Source organism: Gigantopelta aegis, chromosome 5 (assembly GCF_016097555.1).
Source record: "Gigantopelta aegis isolate Gae_Host chromosome 5, Gae_host_genome, whole genome shotgun sequence".
Lineage (NCBI taxonomy): Eukaryota > Metazoa > Mollusca > Gastropoda > Neomphalida > Peltospiridae > Gigantopelta > Gigantopelta aegis.
The window spans coordinates 23741274-23762768 of NC_054703.1; the positions used below are offsets into that span (position 1 = coordinate 23741274).

The window sequence follows — 21495 nt, forward strand, 5'->3', positions numbered from 1 at the left end:
AGATACTATAGCAGATAAGTGTTCTTTTGATATATACCAGCACTGGTTCACTGGCTGGAATGAGAAATACCCCAATGGGCCCACCGACACGTTATCGATCCCAGAACGACCCACACTCCAGGCAGTTCAATGGATCCTTGGGCTGGTGCGCTCCCAAACTTCAGTGTATTAACAATGTCTTCTAATATCTTATACAAACTGACTCTCAGGTTACACAATAAAATCTTTCTTGATCATAAATCTGCCCCTCACCCCAATCGTATACTTAAGTTTTTTATTTTATATTTATTTGGCATAAACAATTAAATATTAATCATAATCAATAGTATTCATTGTATCTTTCCATATCATTAAGTTAACATTAATAGAATATTAAAACTCGACTAAAACATTTATATCATGATGCAGCACAACAGCATGAAATATTAAAATCTAATACACAACAGTTTTCATTGTAATATAGCACAATGACATGTAATGATCACAAAATAAGGTTAACTTCAATGTAAAAAAACAACAACTTTGTTTTGTTTAACGACACCACTAGAGCACATTGATTTATTAATCATCAGCTATTGGATGTCAAACATTTGGTCATTTTGACAGTCATAAAGAGGAAACCCGCTACATTTTTTCCATTAGCAGCAAGGGATCTTACATATGCACCATCTCACAGATAGGATAGCACATACCATGGTCTTTGATATATACCAGTCGTGGTGCACTGGTAAAACAAGAAATAGCCTAATGGGCCCACTGATGGGGATCGATCCTAGACCGAAGGCACATCTTTCGAACGTCATACTACTGGGCTACGTCCTTCTCCAAACAGTCAAAAGCACACTTTAGTTAATGCAGTTATAATGCATGTGGTATTACAAACTGATTAAACACAAAGCAATAAAATATATCATAATATAGCACAATAACATACAATATTAAAAATCGACTAAACATTTATATCATGATGCAGCACAACAGCATGAAATATTAAAATCTAATACACAACAGTTTTCATTGTAATATAGCACAATGTCATACAATATTAAGTATTGTTAAGGATTTTTGTTTCGTAACAATGATCACAAAATAAGTTTAACTTCAATGTAAAAATAGATTTGGTAATTTTGACAGTCATAAAGAGGAAACCCGCTAAATTTTTTTCCATTAGCAGCTAAAGGATCTTCTATATGCACCATCCCACAGATAGGATAGCACATACCATGGTATTTGATATATACTAGTCGTGGTGCACAAGATGGAACGATAAATAGCCCAATGGGCCCACCGACGTAGATCGATCTCAGACCAACCGCACATCAGACGAATGCCTTACCACTGGGCTATGTCCTGCCCCATACATGCGCACAGTCAAAAGCACTTTAGTTAATGCAGTTATAATGCATGTGGTATTACAAACTGATTAAACACAAAGCAATAAAATATATCATAATTTAGCACAATAACATACAATATTAAAAATCGACTAAAACATTTATATCATAATGCAGCACAACAGCATGAAATATTAAAATCTAATACACAACAGTTTTCATTGTAATATAGCACAATAACATACAATATTAAAAATCGACTAAACATTTATATCATGATGCAGCGCAATTATTAGAAATTATACCATCAACTGACGGCAAACCCCCCAAAACATGCCACTGAAAAAGCCCCTGGTCTACGGCAATTCATATCGCAGCTACAATTGCCGTTGGGGCCACCATTAAGTTCGAGTCCTATGTTACGTGTGAAAAGTAGAGGATTCATTCGATTAAACATGATTTTAATACCAGTAAATAATAAATGGAATAGATTTCACGACAGTTAATCGGCAATTACATAGGTGGACTTGACAAATTGACCCTGTAAGATGGCAATTAGTACAATGCTACCTACATACACAACTCAAGGAAATTCGTATTATGACAATAGAGACATTATTTGGCCATATTTGATTACGTCATCACCATCAAAATTATCGACTTTACTGGAAACTAGATCAGATGGTGTAAGTCCATCGTGGTTTCTCTTACTTACAGCTCCAGCCTCTACCAGTGTCTTCACAAACTCAACCTGCAGTCTAGCCGCTGCATAATGAAACACGGAGTTACCTTCCTTGTCTCCTAATGACACATCAGCACCTCTCTCCAACAAAAACTTAAGGTTTTCAAGTTGATTGTACTCCACACAAACATGCAATGCTGTCTTGCCTGCATTGTTTCTAGTATTTATACAACAACCTTTGTCAAGCAGGAGATGTCCTACATGATTCACCTGAGAATCGTTTTGCAGAAATTGTTTTAAATTCAACAGCATGTCTGCACTATCACAAGAGTCATCACATAAAAAATCATCAATGTATTTGCCATCATGAAAGTAGTACAAACATGTCTTTGATAATCCTTTTCGTAAATCCCACCGCATTGCCATATGAAGTGGGGTACTGCCAGACTTAGAGAGAACGTTTACCTCTCCACCTTTGTCCAGAAGAGCCTGAAGGTTATTTTTACAGTGAAATGCTGCTGCAGCAAGCACTGCTGTGATGTTTCCATGATTCACATTTGCAGCTTTTCCCAATAAATAATGCACAATATCGTTATTTTCAAAGCAACATGAATAAGTCAATGGTGTGTAGCCCAGACTGTTTTCAGAATTAGCACATGCTTCATTTTCTAAGAGATAAATTACATTGTCCTTTAAGCAACAAAGGGCAGAAAAGTGGAGAGGTGTGTCCCCACGTTCATCCTGCTGGTTTACATATGCTCCTTTACCTACGAGGCATCTTAATAGTCGTCTAGACTCGTGCTGTGCAGCAAAGTGAAGTGGAGTTTTCCCACTTTCGTTTTGACAGTTTATATCTGAGCCAGTGTTTACAAGATAACCAACAGTTTCTAGTAATTGAAATTGTGTAGCAATGTGAAGTGGAATGTTTCCAATCCCATTTTGTTGATTCACTTGTCCTCCTTTTTTTACAAAACGCTTCACTAACTCCAGTGACCCATGGCTTGCTGATACGAGATGAAGTGGAGTGGACCCATTTTCATCCTGTAAATTAACTAGTGCTCCCTTATTTACAAGACAAATTGCAATATCCACAGATTCATATAAAAGAGCTAAATGAAGTGGAGTTTTCCCACTTTCGTTTTGTATGTTTACTTGTGCTCTTTTTTCTACAAGGTAACGGACAATGTTCAGTGATTTGTTTTCCACAGCAATATGGATTGGAGTGCATCCCTTTTCGTTTTTTATATTTATTTCTGCTCCATGTTTTACAAGATATTTTGTTTTCTTTAAGTCGTTTTTTGCGGCTATATGAAGTGGAGTGTCTCCACTTTCGTTTTGTTGGTTTACATCCGCTCCTTTTGCCACAAGAGCTGCTACAAAATCCATTTGCCTGCGAGATACAGCTACAAAACCCATTTGCCTGGGAGATACAGCGAAGTGAAGTGGTGTGTACCCACGAAGATTTTTAATGTTTACTTTGGCTCCTTTTCTTAAAAGATAGTTTACACGTTCAGATATCCAATATTGTACAGCAAAATGAAGTGTAGTATTCCCACTGTTATCTTGCTGGTTTATGTCTGTTCCATTTTGAACGAGATGCTCAATGAATGCCAATGACCCATCATTTTCACATAGAAACGTGTTGTGTTTGGGAGCCAAGTGAAGTGCAATTTCGCCATTTTCATTCTGTATATCTATTTTTGCTCCTTTTTCAACAAGCCAACGTGCAGTTTCAACTGACCCATGTTGTACAGCTAAGTGAAGTGGCGTGTTCCCACTTTCATTTGGTAGGTTTAATTCTGTTCCATGTCCTACAATATAACGTACAATTTCCAATGAATTGTTTTGTGCAGCAATATGAAATGGAGTGTCCCCACATTGGTTTTGCAGGTTTACTTGTGCTCCATTCTGTATAAGATAGCTCGCAATTTCTAGTGACTTTTGTTGTACAGCAATATGAAGTGCAGTATCCCTATTTTTGTTCTGCAGGTTTATTTGCGTTGTTCTTTTTTGTACAAGATAACGTACAATTTCGATCGACTTTCGTTGTGCAGCAATATGAATTGGAGTATCACCATTTTCATTTCTTAGGTCTACTCGTGCTCCTTTGTCTTCAAGGTAACTTAAAATTTCCAATGACATACGTTGTGCAGCAGCATGAACTGAGGAATCCCCACTAACATTTTGTAGATTTACATTTGCTCCATTGTTTACAAGAAGACTTATGATCTTCATTGACCTATACTGTACAGCAACGTGAAGTGGAGTTTTCCCTTTGTCATCTTGCTGGTTTATTTGTGATTCATTACGTATAAGATAAATTAAAATTTCACATGATGCTTTATGTACAGCAAGATGAATGGCTGTCTTTCTACTTCTATTTTGTATATTTACTTGGGCCCCTTTTTCTACAAGAGAAGATACAATTTCAGTGGATGCATATTCTGCAGCAAAGTGAAGTGGAGTGTTGCCATCATCATCTTGCATATTCACATCTGCTTCATTTTCTAAAAGATAGGCAACACTTTTCAGTGATCCACATCTTGTAGCCATGTGGAGTGGGGAATCTCGATTGCAATCTACAACATTGACATTCAGTCCATTTTTGAGTAATGTTTTTACCATATTTGGCTGATTAAATTCTACTGCTACATGTAGTGCAGTCTTCTGTTCTGCATTGAGAGCACTGATATTGCACCCATTGTCCATCAAGATAGCCAGCGATTCCAAACACCCACCACGGGCAACAGCATGTGCCAGTAGAAGTGTTTTATCTTGACACTTTGCACAGCCAAGGTCTGAGTCAACAGAAAACATTTCTTTTAAAATACTTCCATTGTTGCTCTCTGCCGCCAGAACAAAGGCAACATCAGACATGCAAACTTTGGATAATGTTGATAAATGTCTGAATATCCTGGCTGCAGCTCCAGTTACCAAACTCCTCTGGAAAGTACCATCATTTGTCATAAGAAGTACACACATGGCAGCTTGATCGAGAATCTCTTCTGAGTTCGGCAATGCACTGATTCGTCTAATCAAAAGCTTTGATATGTTCTCATTTTCAACTGCAAGTGCAGCGAGAAGCAAGTGTTTCCAGTCATTCGAACCTAACTTATTGTTGTACTTGAACAATTTATCAAATATGCTGTCATCATCTTTGTCCGTCACTGCAGCAGCACTTAATGAATCAATGGTAGGTACAATGCCCGAATTTAATAAAATATCAGCCACTTCAGCATTCCCCATCAGACATGCAGTACTTAGTAGGTTCTGTTGTTGTTCACAATCACTAGGTTTACGTCCAAAGAGGCTATTTTGAAGAGAACTAAAATACTTTATTCCTTTGTTAATGTTGGAATTACCTATGGCAATACTGGTTGCAAAATGAATGGACAACATTTCTAGCTCATTAACCACAACTGCCTCTGCAACAGATGATGAGCGAAAAGAAATCACTTTTTTATTTACCTTTGTCCGAGCCTTTACTTCAGAAAGTCTATAATTCCAATCAGACATGTTCCAGTCACTGTGTAGATAACCCTGATCAACCAGGTCCACTTCCTTTTCAATTTGAGAAGACAGTTTTAAAGACAATATGGCATTCAACACTGTAGAATTCAAGAATTCTTTGATTAGATATTCCACAAATGGTGCATATTTTAAGGATGGGTGTGAAAGTATACATCTGGCACTGTCAGACTTTTGTAACAAGTCTGTTATCCTTTTTGCAAGATGCGAAAAGCTACATTTCTCCAACCTCACTATAATATTGCTAGTATTTGGCACATCTGATGTGATGACGTACTGAACCAACAGTGATGCAGGACAAATCATAATGCTCCGTTTGATACTCTCTGAAGAAAAATGTAGAAACACAGCATCAAACACTGATGGGTGGATGAATGAATATTTTTCATCGTCATTATCATATGCAAGATATACACCTGTTAGGGAATTGGCTGACTGTTTTATTTCTTCAGTCGAGACAAGTCCATTAATTGCACACACTTCTCTCAGTTTTGTGAATTCGTCGTCTTCTAATCGATTCAAATCCCCGATCCTAAAACTTCCCTGATTACACAAAACCAATAAAAGGACACGATACTGGAGTGAATTCTTTGATTTTAGTTGGTCTAAACGTACTTTAAGATATTCTAAAGGCCTCTTGAAAAAGTCTACACCTCGCTTTTGCGCTTCTGAATGTTTTGCGAAAAATTTACAACAATTTGGAAAGCCCAACTCTTCAAATGTCTGTTCTGCAGCTGTACTCCTGTCTTCCTTTGCCATTGGTATATTATGTTTGTTTAGAAGCAGCTCAAGAATATCAAGTTTTTCCTTATTGGTTAAGGAGAAATGAATAGTAGAATTGGAAAGACAACTCATTTCGTTCTTTGAGAAGCTTTTCTCAAGTGGATAAAATAAAAGGATTGTGGATGTAATTATCACTTTGATCAATCCTATATCAACTAGCAGCTCAATTGTTTCAAATTTCTCTTTCCATGATAAATCAATGTCATCAACTAATATGATGTACCTTTGCTTTGATTTCGCCATATCATCAGGAACTGGAATTTCATCAATTTCTGAAGGAGCTCTCAGGTATAAAGGCTTCCATTTCTCGTTTTCATAGATACGTGCCACAAGTATAAACCCAAAAGTTGTCTTTCCAGCCCCAGGACTGCCTATCAAAAATACGATGCCAGACTTATTTAGAGCTTTTTCAGCCTCATCATATGCTTTTAGCTGAATGTAGTTTTCTGGTTTAAATTCCTGGAACTTGTATGCCGATTTATCTGTTAAATAAACAGAAAAGAATATTTCATGGGTTTTAACTTTTTGTTTAGTCGAACATGTTTATTTTTATATAGCAGAATATAGATCTACAGAAACCACAAAAAGCAATATTCAGTGAACTGTCATAATTGCACTGTATTTTAATAGTTATAGTGAATTTATCTCACATGCTGGTATTGGTTTAAATCTTTTCACTTATCTTATCAAACTATTTTCAAACTGGTTTTACGTTTTTATATTTATCAGTATTTTGCACTATTCAGTTCGGTATGTGGGCCCACGAGACATAACCCGTGATATGATATGTATATCTCGATATGTGATTCATGATGTTTTCCCAGTAAAACAAGAAGCTGAAGGTTGAATGAAATGATTTAAAAATATGAAATAAAACATAAAAATTATAAACTCTGATCAAACAGAGTTTTAGAAATACCACATCACAGACACATTGACATACGCAGACACATATTCTCTATCCACTTCACCGCCTTTCCTTGAGGAAGGGAGGAAATGTTTTATTTAACAACTCACTCAACACATTTTATTTAAGGTTATATGGCGTCAGACATATGGTTACGGACCACACAGATATTGAGAGAGGAAACCCGCTGTCATCACTTCATGGGCTACTCTTTTCGATTAGCAGCAAGGGATCTTTTATATGCACCATCCCATAGACAGGATAGCACATACTACGGCCTTTGATGTACCAGTCGTGGTGCACTGGCTGGAGCGAGAAATAGCCCAATGGGCTCACTGACAGGGATCGATTCCAAACCGACTGCGCATCAAGAGAGCGCTTTACCACTGGGCTACGTCTCGCCGCCTCCCCCCCCCCCCCTTTCCTTGAAGGAAATAGCTTGTCAGTAAGTACATCTCATTACACATTGGTGTTGGTAAAATTGATACAAAGTTAAAATAGGATTTGATAAATGGTCAAAATATGCGTAGCGCAGTGGTAAAGGGCTTGCTCGATGCACGGTCGGTCTGGGATCAATCCCCGTCGGTGGGCCCATTGGGCTATTTCTCGTTCCAGCCAGTGCACCACGACTGGTGTATCAAAGGCTGTGGCATGTACTGCTCTGTCTATGGGATGATGCATGTACAAGAACCCTTGCTGCTAATCGAAAAGAGTAGCCCATGAAGTGCCGGCAGCAGGTTTCCTCTATCAATATCTGTGTGGTCCTTAACCATATGTCCAACACCATATAACCGTAAATGTGCTGAATGCGTCGTTCAATAAAACATTTTTTTCTTTCTTTCTTTTTTTTTGCGTCAAAATATGAAGGGTATTGTGTATCGTATTGTGAGAAGTAGAATTGTGATGCATCATTGCATCGGTGTATCATGACACCTAATTAGTATGCATACGTCTGAAACATCAGTTAACAATATTAAACAAAAACTTACGTTTAATGTTAGAAAACCCGGGACTCTCGTTTCCTGAAAGTGTGAAAAGCAACCATTTTAGTATTCAACCCTAACATTGTCATTGATCTGGTAATAATAATAATAATAATAATAATAATAATAATAATAGTAGTAATATAATAATAATCATATAATAACAATAATAAACAAATAATAATAATGGCACTAATTAATAACAATAATAACAATAATTAATAATAACAATAACAATAATTAATAATAATAACTAGTAATAATTATAATTAGGATATTGCTATAATATAATGTTTTGGGATGTACACAGAATTATCATATTGGACCTTTTGTTCATCTAGCTCATATCAATTTCACAGCACTAAGGCCTAAAAAGAAATATATGTGTCTCCGGTTTCCCTAATTTTAAGTAGAGACCCTGAAATGTTTTGAAGTGTGTGTTTTTTTCCAATCAGCAGACTAGAAGACACCTTGACCGATTATGGTTTCTCAATTTGATGCAATTAATTTCTATTTTTCCCCTACCTGTTTTTATCAAGGATGAAAACTGAATCACACATATGTTCATGGGCGGATCCAAGGGGGGGGGGGACCAGGGGGACGCGACCCCCCCCAAAAATTGTTCAAGTGCCCTCAAAATGTCCAAGTGCCCAATTTTTTTTTTTTTTTTAAGTAAACAATAATTATATTGTAGATAAATCAAGATTTTCGTGTTAGCTTGCAGATATGTGTCTGTGTTATTGAGTCTCAATGGGGCCCCATTTTTAACGCGAGTGAAATTACTTCTATTGCTAGTTTGACGTTAGGAATCAATTGTAAATATCAAAACTTGTAAAGGTGCCCTTTTGAAGTCAATGTGCCCTTCTGTTTTGGTTATTTCCTGGATCCGCCATAATGTTTTTAGGCCTAATGAGCTAAGTCCTAAGCATGTTTGCTAGTAGGCCTACCACTGTCATTATTGTGACCTAATATTTTAAAATCAATTGTTTTTAATTTCAATTTTCATTGATCAGTTGGTTATTTAAACACAGCTCATGTTACCTGCAGATGATAAAATTGCCCACAAGTGACGTCTATCAGCTGAGTAAAAAGTCGTAAGTAACTGATGCCACGTGCACTAAAGGCTTTATGCTTGACACACACCTACCGATTAACGCTGATTATACTGTCTAGTCAGAAGTAGTCTGAAAATGTGCCACCTGCACATACCAGCCAACACGACAGTCTAAATGGGTCAATACTAGACATTAAACACGACTGTCATGTCTTTGCCCCCCCCCCCCCCCCCCCACACACACACCTACAGATTAAAGATAACGCGAATATGAAGTAGGCGTTAATCATTAGGTGTGCGCCAAGCCTTAAGTTAACTACCCTAAGTTCGGATATTTGAGATGTTTCGCAACCACACCGTTACAGATGGTAATACTCCATCACTATGTGTGTAGTTACAGCGGCATAGGCTGGGGTGCTCTAGTATGGGGTAGTTTGTACTTAATGCACTTAAGGTAATCTTAGCACTAAGATTGTCGTGTTTTAGTGAGACATTAATAGTTTATTTATCGTTTGGTCGTATACTAATTGTTTATCATTTGGAATGACCTTCCGGAAAAGAGCACCGGAAGTGGCATGTAACAAAAGGACTAGAAAAGTAAAATTGGTTACCAAGTTAAATCTGGTTTGTTGATAGTTAAATCGGAAACATCAAACATAACAAAGATCACTTCGTAAAATGGGGTCCAGGTCCAGATCACGCTACGCCCCTGACTTGATGACTTCACAACAAATGATACACTATTTGCTTCCCGCTCTTTACAATTAAAAGATCTCCTACACGTAAATAAATTACGTTTAGTGAAATAGTGTTTTTGTGATGCACTGCACTGTTTACTTATATTTATAACGGTAATTTTAATGTATACAAGTGTATAGTAGACAATTATAATACAGTAACTAGTGGATCAGGACAATTTAATTATAAGCCTTTCCATCCATAGAATACACATACAGTTTGTGATGTACCACCAGAGGCAGATCTTGGGGAGTGGGAGCCCCAGGGGCCCGGCCACCCCCCTAAATTTTGCGACAGTTATAATTTTAATATATATTAAAAGGACATTCCTGAGTTTGCTGCATTGTAAAATATTTCCGACTAATAAAATATTTCTACGATTAAACTTACATATTAGATATATTTTCTTGTTTAGAATATCTGTGTCTGTATATTCGATGTGTTTCTGGTCGTCTTACTATTTGTAAGAAGCCCAAACTGGATTTTGTCTTCAAATATGTTCGTATGTACGAAAAAAAAACATATTTTAGGAAATAAAATGACATTTAACCTAGCACAAATATTAGAACGATCAGAAACACGTTTAATATACAGCCACTAATATTTTATGCAGAAAAATATATTTGATATGTAATTACAATCGTTAAAAAGTCTCTGTTAGTCGATAACATCTTATAAATTGCAGAAAATTCAGGAATGTCCCTTTAATTTTCCTTTCTTTACAAACCCCCTCCAAACTACCCCCAAAGTTCCCTTGGCATTTCGCCTCATTTCATTTGGCCCTCACCCCTAAATGGATTTTCTGGATCCGCCCCTGACAAGTCATGGGCCACAGTTTGCGATGTACAGAGAACTCTGATATTCGAGGAGGGGGTGCACACTCTCCAGTGCCCTCTCCCTGAATCGGCACCTGATAAATCTACTGAAATGAAAACCTTACCAGAAGAGTCTTTGGGATAGTGTTTGTGTGTCGTACATCCAAACTGCACATTACTGCAATCCTTCACTGTCAGATTATCAAATTTCTTATCCTGTAGTCCAATCTCCATGCCGGACGCCAATATATCATCATCTACAATGGAAACCAGTCAAAATTCAAACAAACGGATGCAAAATAGATAAGCGTACGAGATATGCCATGGAGCAAAACCTCAAATTCGGGCAAAAATGATACAGATATTCGGGCCAAATGTGCTAACCTGAGACTTTTTTTTTGTTTGGATCATTCTACCCTCAAAATTAGTTGTAATCCATGTAAAAATGTGCAGTGATTAATTTGCAAACCTATATATAGCTGTTTGATAGTAATGCTAATACATGTATTGTTTTCCAGATTCAAGCATTTTCGTTTAATTCAGGAAAAAGCCAGTTTTCGCTCCTACTAAATTGGGAGCCCGTACGCCTATGGTGCCTAAACATATATTGGTTAGGGTTTAAGCTGGACGCTAACAATGTATAGCAATTTGGCGAATTTGATCAGGAAAACTGTAGCCAAATTCAAGTAACCATTTATCTAAACAGAATTATTTTTAAAAGGCAATAAACATCAAAAAGACATAGTTTTCGAATCAATCTGATTAAAATTAGCTCTACTGGTCTCAACAGTAGATCTAACAGTATTGCGTGGACTCCCATGTCCAGGTGACATTTCATCTATAAATAACAATTTGGGATTGGGAACTCTATTTACGTGCCCATATCCAATGAAGGTTCAGGCACGCCTACCATGGATCCAGCCTCTGACATAGCCAGTGGGTGGTTCCGGGGCAGAATAACAATTTAATTATCGACCAATTACACTTCGCCTTTTATAGCGTTATTCGGGAGCATACAAATTCTAAAAATATCGGGCGAGACTATTTATGCAATAGGCGAACTTGTTGGTCTATTTCAAAATTGAAAAAACGGGGGGAAATGCAGTAATAAACTCTGGATTGTATAATAGTATAAACAAATTTTATGTCTATACCATCACGTTTTTTTTTTCGTCTTGAAACGAATTTTATAAAAAATATTTTTTATTGAAATTAGTTTCCGGCATACTTCGTAATTCAACCGAATCATTTTGTATACCCTCGGCATAATCCCGAATGTTTTCAAATTGTTTTCAAATCACTGGCATGATTTTGCAAGTAAGGTTTTGATTGGTCGAATGAAAGGTCAACTGGACATGAGCTCCAACAGGCTGCTGTTAGATCCACATGTAGAAGGCAGCCACTTTGGTAGCAGAAAGCTTCAAACATGATAGCGTACTCGACCCCACCAGAGAGAAAACAGCAAAAGTAAGAAAAAACATCAAACAAGAACTCAGGGAACAAACAACTAACCCTACCATGACAGATCTCTTCTCAATTTCTGAACTCACAGACTCGATCAGACGGCTAAAGAACAAAAAATCTCCAGGTAAAGATGGGATATCAAATGAAATGATTGGACATCTCGGCAAAATAGGCAAACAGAAGCTATTGATGATCTTCAACCAGTCTTGGAAAACTGGGGAGTTTCCACACTCCTGGAAAGAAGCCATAATAATCCCCATTCTAAAGAAGGGAAAAAACAGACACTCTAAAACCAGCTACAGACCCATTAGCATCCTTAGCTGCCTCGGAAAGACCATGGAAAGGATGGTAAATAAGCGACTTCAGTTCCATCTTGAAACAAATGGGCTTATCAACCAGAAACAATCAGGTTTCAGAAAAAATCGTAGCACAGAGGACCAAATAGCTTACCTGACCCAAGAGATCGAAAATGGATTCCAGGGAAAGAAGAAAACTCTAGCTGTATTTGTTGACCTTACCAAGGCTTTTGACAAGGTATGGAAGGATGGCTTGCTTTTAAAGCTCCTCAAAAAAAAGATTTGTGGAAGAATGTATGGCTGGATAAAAAGCTACCTATTTCAGAGAACGGCCAGAGTAAAACTAGAAAGACACACACGCAATCTAGTGAAACTCAGAGAGGGAGTCCCGCAGGGAGGGGTCATCTCGCCAACACTCTTTATCATCTTCATAGATGACATTGTAGACCACCTCTCAATATACATCTCAAAGGCCATCCATACAGATGATCTGGCAATATGGACATCCTCTGAACAAATCAACACAGCAAACATCAGGATACAGGATGCCATGAATACTATCTCTGACTGGGCAGAAGAGTGGATGGTCACTATCAACAAAAATAAAACACAAGCCACCTGTTTTTCCCTTTCAACAAAGAAAGAACAATACATCCTTTATCTCCAAGGTGGAAACATCCCCCAACAGGGTACACCAACCTACCTTGGTGTGACATTGGATAGAAGGCTTTCATGGAAACCACAAGTTGAAACAATGGAAAATAAGGCAACCAAGAAAATGGCTATCATGAAGAAGTTAGCAGGCACAAAGTGGGGGGCAAATCGTAAGATCCTCACCCAAGTCTATACAGGTGCTGTTCGACCACATTTAGAGTATGCTTCAACAGCATGGATCACAGCAGCAAAAACCAACACAGCAAGATTGGCAAAAATCCAAAATGCCAGCCTCCGTTTGATAACAGGTGGGTTAAAAACAACCCCAATCTCTGCAATGGAAAAAACTACGAGATTACATACACTTGAAGAAAGGCGGGAAGAAAAACTACTCCGACAATGCGAAAAACTCAAGAGAATGCAATCTCATCCGCTGCATACAAGCCTGAGAGATCCTACCAAGAACAGACTCAAGAGACAGAGCATAAATCACATCTCCAAAATACTTCAGAGACAACTTGCAGAATGCTTGCCACCACAAGACCAACAGGGCGAACCACTGCAGGACTATGAAGACTGGGAAACTAAAGATTTTACCACCATCATAGACCTGCCAGGAGTTGGTAACAAGGAGGAACACACACAGGCAGAACTTAAAGCCCTTACCCTCGAGGTGTTGGACAGGGATTACCACAGAGATTCCTGGACCCAAGTCTATACAGATGGCTCTGCTGAAAATGCTGTCACAAATGGAGGAGGGGGTGTCTTTATTAGATATGTTGATGGAAGCTTCACATCGAAGTCCATCACAACTGGATATCTCTCCACCAACTTCAGAGCTGAGGCATGTGCACTACTTGAAGCAGCTAAAGTACTAAACTTACAAGACAAACTGTCTCCCAACACCGTTTTCCTTACAGACTGCAGATCTCTACTACAGAGCCTCCAGACACATTGTGGCGAACATATTCTGTCGAATATCAGGAGGGAACTTCAAGATATGTCAAAAAGAACAAACATAATCCTTCAGTGGATACCATCTCACTGTGGCATGGCAGGCAATGAAGAAGCAGACAGGCTCTCAAAAACAGGAAGTAAACTTCAGCAGGTATCTCAACCCACATCATACTCGGAGGTGAAAACCATCATAAAGAACCGCTTTAACACCAACTGGAAGATACGGATGGAAGTGGGAAAAGAGGATAACCTTGAGTCACTGGACAGAACACAGCAAGTAATTATCTTTAGAATGAGGACTGGCCACTGTCGCCTGCTCTCTCACCTCTATAGACTGAGACTTGCCCACACTGATGAATGTCCCTGTGGTACAGATGCCCAAACACCTGAACACATTCTTCAGTCCTGTCCATCATATACCACCCTGAGACAAGAAACCTGGCCGTATCCGGTGGACCTAAAAGAGAAACTTTGGGGACCGACGTCGTCCCTTCAACGGACAGCGGACTTCCTGGTGAGAACAGGACTGGAAGTCTGAGCATGGCCTTGGGAACGCAGAAGAAGAAGAAGATCCACATGTAATAGTGGAGATAAATTTAATTAGTTTTCGAATTAGCTGCTTGGTGAACTGATAATGACATGTATAATATTCATAAAATTAAACATTAAATTGCTTTTGGCGATTTGGCCAGCAACAGCTTAAACCCCGACTGGTGAAAAGTAATAAGGCAACACATAAATAGTAATAACAAATATTGACTGTAGTGTTTAAGTTGAAGTTTCTATTGTTTAAGGTATCTCACCACTATTGATTATACATTGGTGACAGTACAAATATAAAGCCAAGCACTGACTAAAATTAATTATTAACAGTAGGTGCTATATACTACCTGACATGAAGAGAACAGCCTCTGTGACAGGATTTAAGCAAACACAATTGATACTTCGTCACCTGCAATTTCAATTATCCAGTCTCCTAAGCACATGGGCTAATGGAGGGGAGGCTACTCTCGTTAAATATATGTACCACTTGCATAGTAAACAATGGTCTTGCCTGTAGCTAAGCAGATATGCATCTGTCAGTTTGATATGCCAAAATCAAGAGGCAATGTTACTCTTCCAATATTCCATAATCATACTGTCAAGTCTGTTCAGACACCAAGATAATAAAATAAAGAAAAGAGATACTCTTTTTCATAGAACTAAATTCGAAATGGCGGTGTGATCCCTTAAGAACACCACACATTGTTTGCTTATTAATCATCGGCTATTGGATGTCAAACATATGGTCATTTTGACAGTCATGGAGAGGAAACACGCTTCAGTTTTCAACTACATGTAGTAACAAGGGCTCTTTTATAAGCACCATCCCACAGACAGGGTAGTACATACCACCGCCTTTGATGCACAAGTCGTGGTGCACTGGCTGAAACGAAAAATAGCCCAAATGGGCCCACCGACAGAGATCGATCGATCTCAGACAGACCGCAAATCAGGCGTGATATTTACCACTGGGCTATGCCCCGCCCTTTATATAAATAAATGCCAAATATTAAAATCTAAATTTCATTTCAACTTATTTCCGTCCTTATACCAATTAAGATTCAAGCACCCTGTCGTGGGTACACACCTCAGCTATCTGGGCTGTCTGTCTGGAACAGTGGGTTAGTTGTTATTGGTTAGTGGTTAGTGAGAGAGAAGAGGGTGTAGTGGCCTTACACCTACCCATTGAGCCCTAAAGAACTCGCTCTGGGTTGGAGCCAGTACCGGGCTGCGAACCCTGTACCTACCAGCCTGTAGTCCAATGGCTTAACCACTGCGCCACCGAGGCTGGTAAAAAGAACCCTTCTAACACTTTACTGTAGTGTTTAAGAAACTATATGTACATGTACATAGAGGCTATTTCATGGGTTTTTTACGAAACTACAAAGCAAAGAGTGAAAATATGGTTTTCACACATCGCAAGTTGACATAATAGTCGTATTTGAAAAAAACACCATGCAATGGTCTATTTATTATATACATATTTCCTAATTTTGGACAATATTTTCCACTTTTAAAAAATATCTTGAATACGAAGTTAAATAAGATGACACAATGTCCTGTCATTGAGTGTGAGTTAAAATTCTAAGTTGTTTGATTTGTTTTGTTTTTGTGTGGTTGTTTTTTGGGAGGGTTTAGGGGGGGGGGGGGGTTGGGTTTTTGACCATAGACTTTTTAAAAGAAATATGAATAAAAATGATCTTTATTTAATTATTAAATTATCATTTATTTAATAATACTGCATTGCAAACATACATGACAAAGCGATCCTTAAAAAAAAAAGAAGAAGTAAAGTTTGGTTTGTTTAACGACACCACTAGAGCACATTGATTCATTAATCATCGGCTATTGGATGTCAAACATTTGGTCATTTTGACATATAGTCATCAGAGGAAACCCGCTACATTTTTACTAATGCAGCAAGGGATCTTTTATATGCACTTTCCCACAGACAGGATAGCACATACCACCACCTTTGATATACCAGTCATAGTGCACTGTCTGGAACAAGAAATAGCCCAATGGGCCCACCGGTGCGGATCGATCCCAAACCGACCGCGCATCAAGCGAGCACTTTACCACTGTCCTACCTTCCATCCCTCTTAAAAAAACCCCAACCCCCCCCCCTAAACCCTCCCAAAAAACAACCACACAAAAACAAAACAAATCGAACAACTTAGAATTTGAACTCACACTCAATGACAGGACATTGTGTCATCTTATTTAACTTCGTATTCAATTTGTTTTTGATATTTTATCATAATTGCACTTCGTATCCCTTTTTTATAGGTACAGTTGTTTAAATTACATTTGTTTTTATTTTTCAAATAAGATCAGATGTATGGGTAATCACCAAACTTAAATAATAATAATTAAAAAAAAACGAGACAAAGGGAGATAATTTAATGTCTCGACCCCATCTATATACTTTGCTTGCCACAGTATAGAGCTCTTCTGCTAAAATTCCTGCATGGTTCAATGGGTAGGTGTAAACCATTTGCACCGACCAGTGATCCATAACTGGTTCAACAAAGGCCATGGTTTGTGCTATCCTGCCCATGTAGTGGCGACAGCTGGTTTCCTCTCCAAATTTGTGTGGTCCTTAACCATATATCTGACACCATAGAACCGTAAATAACATGTGTTGAGTGCGTCGTTAAATAAAACATTTCTTAATTTTTTTCAAAGTTGCAAGTGTTATTTTGCTATTGTTACATGTATTCTGATTAAGAAGTATGAATATTAAAGGTTAATTTTCAAAGTTGCAAGTGTTATTTTGCTATTGTTACATGTCTTCTATTTAAAAAGTATAAATATTAAAGGTTAATTTTCAAAGTTGCAAGTGTTATTTTGCTATTGTTACATGTATTCTGATTAAAAAGTATGAATATTAATACAAATAATCTTTGCATAAATTTGTGTGCGCCCCCCCCCCCCCCCCACTCGAGGAATAAATGTATGTTTTTGCTTTCTACCCCATGTAAATACAGATAAAAATTTGGCTGTGCCCCACCCCACTAGATATTGCCCCCACCTCCCCCCTCCACAAACCAGATATCTTTCATACGAGCCTGTAAAATGATGTACATATCACTGAACTGATACCTGGCTGAGAAGTAGCCTGACATTCAACATCTTCTACATGACTTGCAAGGTTTCTAGATTGAGAATCTTGTGGCTGGTCAACACCCTGATTCTCTGTCACGGCTGACTGATCGTGATTAGATTGAGAATCTTGAGGCTGGTCAACACCCTGATTCTCTGTCACGGCTGACTGATCGTGATTAGATTGAGAATCTTGAGGCTGGTCAACATCCTGATTCTCTGTCACGGCTGACTGATCGTGATTAGATTGAGAATCTTGAGGCTGGTCAACACGCATATTCTCTGTCACGGCTGACTGATTGTGACTAGATTGAGAATCTTGTGGCTGGTCAACACCCTGATTCTCTGTCACGGCTGACTGATTGTGACTAGATTGAGAATCTTGAGGCTGGTCAACACCCTGATCCTCTGTCACGGCTGACTGATTGAGACTAGATTGAGCATCTTGAGGCTGGTTAACACTCTGATCCTCTGTCACGGCTGACTGATCGAGACTAGATTGAGCATCTTGAGGCTGGTTAACACCCTGTTTGTCTGTCACGGCTGACTGACTACCGGAGTCAGTGTTGGTTGTGTCCACTTCACTAGCAGCTGGATCAACTTGGCCTAAATAAGTACACAACAGAATAATCTTTAAAAAATGGATTTACACACACAAGTTCATACACAGACAGACAGATAGACAGACAGACACATGTTCATACACAGACAGACACACAGACAGACAGACACACACACAGACAGACAGACAGACAGACACAAGTTCATACACAGACAAACACAAGTTCACACACAGACAGACAGACACAAGTTCACAGACAGACACACCATCACCACACACACACACACACACACACACATACAGACATACACATATAGACACACACACAAACACACATACACAGACACACACACACACACACACACACACACACACAACAGACCAGCATTTTATTATTTAAAAATGATACAAAATGTACGTGACATGAAAAGATCACATCCAATGAAGTCGGACTGCTTGTTGACACATGAAGTGACAGGTCATTTATACCAGGATGTAAAACAAAATGTGCTAAAATGGCCATAAAAATAATGTTATTTACAGCAGTTTTAAGTTGACGACATTTATATATTCTTTGTGACTTACACAGTGATTTTAAATATCATATTAACCAATATATCTTTTCAACTAGGCAAGATGATTAGGATGAACAAGTTTCATTCTGTCAAGCCAGTCCTGAGAGTGGCAGTCCTCCCACAGGACGGATGAAGTAATCTTGTGCCGTGCCTGCATATTTGACACATTCATTTAGTTTAACCCTCTAGTGCCCAAGTACTCAAAATAAATACCCAAAATTATCATATTCATTCAACTTGAGATAGTAGTGTACATTGAACACTTCCATGATGATTTGTGAATGTTCATAAATTTGTATATATTTTTAATAATGTAGGATATCTGCTACATTGGGTATATAATGAAAATGTAGCATATATGCTACATGTTATTAATCTTGTAAAATACATTATTATGGCATATATCTGTATCAAAAATAGAGTCCAAGACAATAATGTAAATAAATTTTGTCTCTGAAATTTGATAGAAAGTAAGTTGCCTTCGTACCCCTTCAACTTGCCTTGTTGCCCTCAGTTTTGTTATTAAACCGAAGGCAACACTTGCCATGCCCCCCCCCCCCTCCAAAAAATAAATAAATTCACTCTTGCACACACGCAAACACCACACAAACATGTATACAGACACACACACACACAGACAGACACACATACACAGAGAGAGAGGCGCACGCGCACACACACACAGAGGTACACACACATGCAGAGGCAGACACACACACACACACACAGAAGTATACACACAGAGGCACACACACAGAGGCACACACACAGAGGCACACACAGAGGCATGCACACACACACAGAGGCACACACACACAGAGGAACACACACACATAAATACACAGATGCACACACATACACACATATGCACAAACACACACACACACACACACATACATACATATGCACACTCGCATATATACATACACACACACACACATACACACACATATATATCAACACACATACACACACAGACACCCATACATACACACACACACATATATTATATAACCAATGTTTGTTTGTTTTATTTCGTTAGTCCAGCCAGTACACCATGACTGGTATATCAAAGGCCATGGTATGTGCTATCCTTTTTCTGGGATTGTGCATATAAAAGATCCCTTGCTACTAATAAAAAAATTACCAAATGTTTTACATTCAATAGCCAATGATTACTAAATCAATGTGCTCTAGTGGTGTCATTAGGGAATGTAATATACTGGTTAGATTGTTTTGTTGATTCAATTTTGATACCAGAATATATTATGGTTGTTAGCATATGCTGGAATAAAATAAAGTAAAGTAAAGTTTGTTTCGTTTAAAGACACCACTAGAACACGTTCATTAATTAAACATGAGCTATTGGATGTCAAACATTTGCTAATTATGACTCGTAGTCATCAGAGGAAACCGGCTACATTTTTCCTAATGCAGCAAGGATCTTTTATATGCACTTTCTCCACAGACAAGAAAGCACATACCATGGCCTTAATCCAGTTGTGGTGTACTGGTTTGAATGAGAAAAAACCCAATCAGTTGAATGTATCCACCGAGGTGATTTGATCCTGCGACGCAAGCGCCTCAAGCTAGCATTCAACCGACTCAACTGCAATAATGCAGATTCCTTGGAGTGTTTTTTTTAACAATTATCACCCATTCCCTAGAAAAGTCCTGGATCAAATATGATATACTATCACTAGAAACACAAAGTACTTACCAGGAGTCTGACTAGATTGCTGTATACTATCACTAGAAACACACATTACTTACCAGGAGTCTGACTAGATTGCTGTATACTATCACTAGAAACACACGTAGTCTGACTAGATTGCTGTATACTATCACTAGATACACACAGTACTTACCAGGAGTCTGACTAGATTGCTGTATACTATCACTAGAAACACACATTACTTACCAGGAGTCTCAGTAGATTGCTGTATACTATCACTAGAAACACACGTTACTTACCAGGAGTCTGACTAGATTGCTGTATACTATCACTAGAAACACACATTACTTACCAGGAGTCTCACTAGATTGCTGTATACTATCACTAGAAACACATTACTTACCAGAAGTCTCAGTAGATTGCTGTATACTATCACTAGAAACACACATTACTTACCAGGAGTCTCAGTAGATTGCTGTATACTATCACTAGAAACACATGTAGTCTGACTAGATTGCTGTATACTATCACTAGAAACACACATTACTTACCAGGAGTCTCAGTAGATTGCTGTATACTATCACTAGAAACACACGTTACTTACCAGGAGTCTGACTAGATTGCTGTGTACTATCACTAGAAACACACGTTACTTACCAGGAGTCTGACTAGATTGCTGTGTACTATCACTAGAAACACACGTTACTTACCAGGAGTCTCAGTAGATTGCTGTATACTATCACTAGAAACACACGTTACTTACCAGGAGTCTCACTAGATTGCTGTATACTATCACTAGAAACACACGTTACTTACCAGGAGTCTCAGTAGATTGCTGTA

The 21495-nt window shown here is 38.3% G+C and overlaps 1 protein-coding gene across 1 annotated transcript in view; it reads right to left on the reverse strand.

The window, feature by feature from the left end:
* Positions 1 to 1232: 1232 nt before the first annotated feature.
* The window catches only part of LOC121373015, a 28847-nt gene continuing 8584 nt past the window's right edge, over positions 1233 to 21495 (reverse strand). Inside the window, exons 5-11 of the mRNA XM_041499458.1 lie at positions 21112 to 21185; positions 17844 to 18449; positions 14521 to 14706; positions 13698 to 13940; positions 10797 to 11081; positions 8224 to 8256; positions 1233 to 6809 (exon numbers count right to left, since the gene is read on the reverse strand). Of these exons, the coding sequence (XP_041355392.1) occupies positions 1933 to 6809; positions 8224 to 8256; positions 10797 to 11081; positions 13698 to 13940; positions 14521 to 14706; positions 17844 to 18449; positions 21112 to 21185 (6304 nt within the window). The 3' untranslated portion in view covers positions 1233 to 1932. The remainder of the gene's footprint in view (positions 6810 to 8223; positions 8257 to 10796; positions 11082 to 13697; positions 13941 to 14520; positions 14707 to 17843; positions 18450 to 21111; positions 21186 to 21495) is intronic.